This window comes from Blastomyces dermatitidis (genome assembly GCF_000003525.1).
Source record: "Blastomyces dermatitidis ER-3 genomic scaffold supercont1.6, whole genome shotgun sequence".
Lineage (NCBI taxonomy): Eukaryota > Fungi > Ascomycota > Eurotiomycetes > Onygenales > Ajellomycetaceae > Blastomyces > Blastomyces dermatitidis.
This window is the reverse complement of record NW_025544779.1, coordinates 2,125,309-2,129,833: the sequence shown is the minus strand read 5'-3', so window position 1 is coordinate 2,129,833 and position 4,525 is coordinate 2,125,309. Positions and strand designations below refer to the sequence as shown.

Sequence of the window (4,525 nt, the reverse complement as noted above, 5' to 3'; positions counted from 1 at the left end):
ACGGAATCTTCCTGACGTGGAGCTCATTCCCGTGGAGGGGGAGACATCAGACGCTCCGGAGAAATTTCCAGGAGGAGATATGAGCGCACTGGTGGGGTATGTTCATATTCTGAAACCCAATCGATTCATCAAGGCAAGAAGCTAAAGAATAAGGGTTGGTACCCAACCTGACGCACCTAGTATTTTTTCTCCGAACGGTGAAGAATGCTAGCGAGACAGGGTGGGACCCGCAGGCGTTTGGATGGTAGCATTTGGTAGGTTGACGATTCGGAGAATCAGCAAGCAATGACCAGGGGTCGTTTAATTATCTGATGAACCAGGCCATTTGATCGGCGAAATCCTGAAGGAGAAGGGAAGCCTTTTTTAGAAACGGGAATCCCAGCCATCCGCGCCCTTGGCAGTGCCTATAAACCATATCTGGAGCCTGGAGCCTCTTGGGAGCGGAACCCCAGACTAGCACTAGCCAGGATAGATATATCTTCCGCTGATGCGCTGCCACGCCTCTATCGACGATTTCACCGTTAGGTCCTGCCATGTTTTTGGATGAAGGGCTGGCCGTTCGTCTTACGAGAGGAGAAGATTTCATAGAAGGGCCCAGCTTGATAAGTTAGGGATACCCGTGCATCTCTACGCTGCGTACATGCCTCGCTCAACATCTTCGAAACTGGTTTGTACAGAAAATGTGCTTTATTTACAGTCCATTTTTGCTGTATTTAACTAGCGATACGAAGCCATGTTAACAATACTCAAAAAAAAAGGGGGCCAATATCCGCTCGTTGCAACGACATCGGAGACACCAAAACACTGGGCCGTCCAGCTGCGGACGTTGCATTGTTATCTCATCCGAAGCAAAATACTGCATAAATTTTAGTGGGAGGTGCTGTCTAGTGTCCACTTTCCCGTTTCTGGTCCCAAGACAGTAACAATCCTCCTGTTTCAGGGATTATCAAGCTTTGTTTCTTTGGGCTACATCGCCAAACATCCCTGAGAATTGCCGAGATGAATAATCATAATTCCTGCATGCCAATTCGCCAGCGGCTGGCTTGCCGTGATAGGCCAAGGACAATAAGGTATTCAAGCGAGGGCGGCCCAACGCTGGGACCACATGAACCAGCGCAGGCAATCAATCACAAGTGGGAGGGATCTGATACCAGTGACTGAGGGAGAAAGGGAAACATGCTGACCCATGGATACCCTGAAGATCAATACATAAGGGCGAGCGCCAGCAAAAGGGGCTTAGCTATATTTGCTTCTCAAAGATGTGACAAAGATGAACCATTATTATTATTGTTATGTCGGTGTATGGCATGGCATAAAACTTCAACTTGAGCCTTAGTGCCCGGTTTTGAGCGAGCAGGACATGATGTTCTCACCTGCGAAAGAGTAGAAACTTGATATCAGTTTAGGGACTCTGGACAATTTCAGAAGAGACTCGGTGTGTTGGCGTCATGAAGATATATTCCCCATTTTGACTAATTGTGTGTATTCCCTCCATCTGCGGTTAATTCGAAAAACTAAAAGTGGAATTACCTTGCATGGACTATCAGCAATGTCTCGGGAATACAATCATGATCTCATCCTTACGTGCGAGTGAATCTTCCAGTAAACTAAGTGCTGTGTGTGTGTCATGGGTACGGACGGCTCCCTAAGGATATATCAGCGTATTTAAACAGGCCTCATATTTGGCTGTGATGGATCCGGTAAAGTAACTTACATACATGTTCTGTACATACAACCCGGCGTGCAGGGATCTATCTAGGCACGGAACATTATTTTATATTCTTCATCGGGTGAAATCGTTAAGTCTCTGGAGGATAGGCCCAGCAATCTAACTCCGGACTTAGATCAATGCATTACAGAACTAGAAAGTAACAATTATTTCACAATATCTGGCATGTTTGAGCGAATTTCTGGTTCAGAGCTCAGGAATGATGAGCTTTCCGTTCCTTTCTCCTGGCAGTTGCTCTAAGAATATGCGCCACTCTCAAAATTGCGGGAGACTGACCGGTATAGCAGGTGCATACGAACGACGAACGTACTGTACATGTACATACTGGATATTTGCCCTTCCCCATCCGTGGTTCACATGGTTTTTCTCCTGGGGAAACTTCCGGATTAACCGAGTCCAACAACTCTAGTTGAGGGGCGTGCGTGCGTGCATGCGTTTCTGGTCCCTGTATTCCACCTGCATATGCAATAATAGTGAGCATAAACAACCAAGGGAGGCAGCCACATTATTATTGACTTACTTTCCACGCATTTCAGAGATGCGCACATGTGATACCTGAATTCTACGCGGCCAGTCGGGTAATGCGAGAGTTGCCAAAAGCTTGTTGGCTCACCGACTATGAAGGCCGCAGCCTTGAAAATGTGTTTTCAGCCGGCGACTGCGGTTAGAGATATCTGAACCTGAGATGTCATGATGTTTTTTGACTGGAGTTACTGGTCGAGTCAATTTTTGTTGGACGGTTCTTCCGTTTTCCTTCCTTGCTTTTTATTTTTATTCTTCTTGGAGCCAAAGGGACGCTGCAGTCGATCCGGTCTTTTGGCGAGTTACCCTGCTTTTCCTGGCTGCACGTTGACAGATACGGCTTGATAACATGGAAGCATCCGAACGCGCCACAGTCTGTTTGCATTTGTGGGAATCCGTGACGACCGTCCATCACGGGCAGTTGAGAGCCAGCGCGCCGTGGAGGAAATCATATTTGATTTCGGCAAACACTTCTGGAAAGTTCGAACCTTTTTTCCCCCTCAGCAATGGGAATGACACCTTACATTCGTTGCTACTACTGCTGGTCAGTGCATTTTCTGAACGGGGATGAGAGGTTCGAACGGAAGATCACAGCGGGCTCGGAAAACAGTTTGCGGGGTCCACTAACTTTTTTGGCGGCGATCATATTTAACATCCTGCAGTTCGTGATAGACAGGTCTAGAAACACTCTAGGTGGTTGGATCGAATAGCTACTGATATCATCATCGTCCCGATTCCAGCCAAAAACAAGCCACATGAAAAGTTGCCCGTGATGTGCTTTCTAGAAAGCTATGCTCGTTGAACGAGAAATTATTTTTGCATGTATATTGGCGGGGTGCAGCTACAGTAGATAGATAACAGGGAACTGCATTGTCTTCAAGGGTTTAAAGTGCAGCACAGTAAGTTACTCCGTACATCCCCTCGAAGTACTTCTCTTCATTGGCCATGGTTGAAAAATACCTCGCAGGAATTTGCGTACTGGTCTTGGTTTTCATTGGCACCGAATTATCCTCACAGCACTCAAAACAATGATATTATTTTAGTGTCCATGAATATTCGAAGGAGACATTCGAAAAAGTAACGAAAATGTTCAACACAAGGCATCATCAGTCTGATAAATTCTCAATTTAGGACGGGGCGGGGTGGCTTATGGTAGTGCTCGAGGAGGATAGCTGACTCCCTGGTATGAAGAAGGAATCGTAGTTATTGAACGAGCAAAAGCACCGAAAACACCGAAAACACGACCACTTTAGCGACTCTGCAACTTCACGGAAGGTTCACAAAGATTTTCCTGATATTCCTCTCGAAAGCTTGAATATCGCAGTACAGTACGCAGCGTAATTCACGTTGTATCCACCACAAGCGTACCTACTACCACAATTAGGTACCTCGACGTTAGTGGAGTTTACCAGCGGGCGCTAGGTACCACCCTTATTGGTCGTTGTTAAGTTACCCCCTGCCTAGGTATGTTAACTAGGTAACTTCCCTTTCTGGCCAACAAGCCCTAATTAGTTTTTTTCTTTTGGGTTTTCTTCGTCCTTTGAACAATTATATTATATTATTGCGGTTTCAGCCTACAGCCATAACATAACATACCACAATAATAGTCCATTTGGAGATATTCTATTGTGCATGTAAGAAATATCCATTATTCTTCTCTTCTAGACTGTATCACACAGGAACTTCCTCGTCCATGCTTGCCTTGAATCAGTGTGCAGTGTTCCTTGTTCGGTTTGGGTGTCACTACTGACAGCTGCAACCTTCGACCAAACCATAATAATAGACCCATGCAAGCCACCACTCTGCCGGCCATTCCCTGCTTGAAGTGATAAACTTGCATCTCTCGGCGTCAAAAGGCCCAAAGCCCAAGATCCAGTTGTCTCGATCAAGCACAGCCAGCCAGCCAGAGGTAAACTACCATTGCTCAGCGTTCCCGTTCGACGAAAAAGTAAATAGTGGAAGCTCTGGGTCGCCAGGCCGTGTTGTGATTGGACTAGGTTTTTTATTTTAGTCTTTTTGCTATTTGTCCGCCTGGTGTTATGCAAAGATGATCGACGTGACAGCAGATCAGGACGACGACTCACCCATCAGGAAGCCTGTTGCCAAGTTGGCGCTCGCCGCAGCTCGGTCACTCTTTTCGAGCTAGCCCACCCAGTCTGCGTTTGGCATGGAACGTGAATGTTAGAGGATGATGATCCAACTCGCGAGCAGCTCACTAGTACCAATCTACCGCCTATCTATTATTTCAACTTCAAAATTAGTCGGGTCATTTTT

The 4,525-nt window shown here is 46.4% G+C and overlaps 2 protein-coding genes across 2 annotated transcripts; both read right to left on the bottom strand.

Annotated features, from left to right (window-relative positions):
• Positions 1-304: 304 nt before the first annotated feature.
• On the bottom strand, positions 305-597 carry BDCG_06086 (uncharacterized protein; the record flags this gene model as incomplete). The annotated part of the gene is made up of 1 exon (XM_045421811.1): positions 305-597. The coding sequence occupies exon 1, from the start codon at positions 584-586 to the stop codon at positions 305-307; it is 282 nt and encodes a 93-aa protein (XP_045277596.1). The 5' UTR covers positions 587-597.
• Positions 598-1,506: 909 nt separating this feature from the next.
• On the bottom strand, positions 1,507-3,198 carry BDCG_06085 (uncharacterized protein; the record flags this gene model as incomplete). Its single annotated transcript, XM_045421810.1, has 4 exons — positions 1,507-1,645; positions 2,055-2,185; positions 2,250-2,361; positions 3,160-3,198. 4 exons carry the CDS (start codon positions 3,196-3,198, stop codon positions 1,544-1,546), a joined length of 384 nt encoding a protein of 127 aa, XP_045277595.1. The 3' UTR covers positions 1,507-1,543.
• Between the last annotated feature and the right edge of the window lie 1,327 nt (positions 3,199-4,525).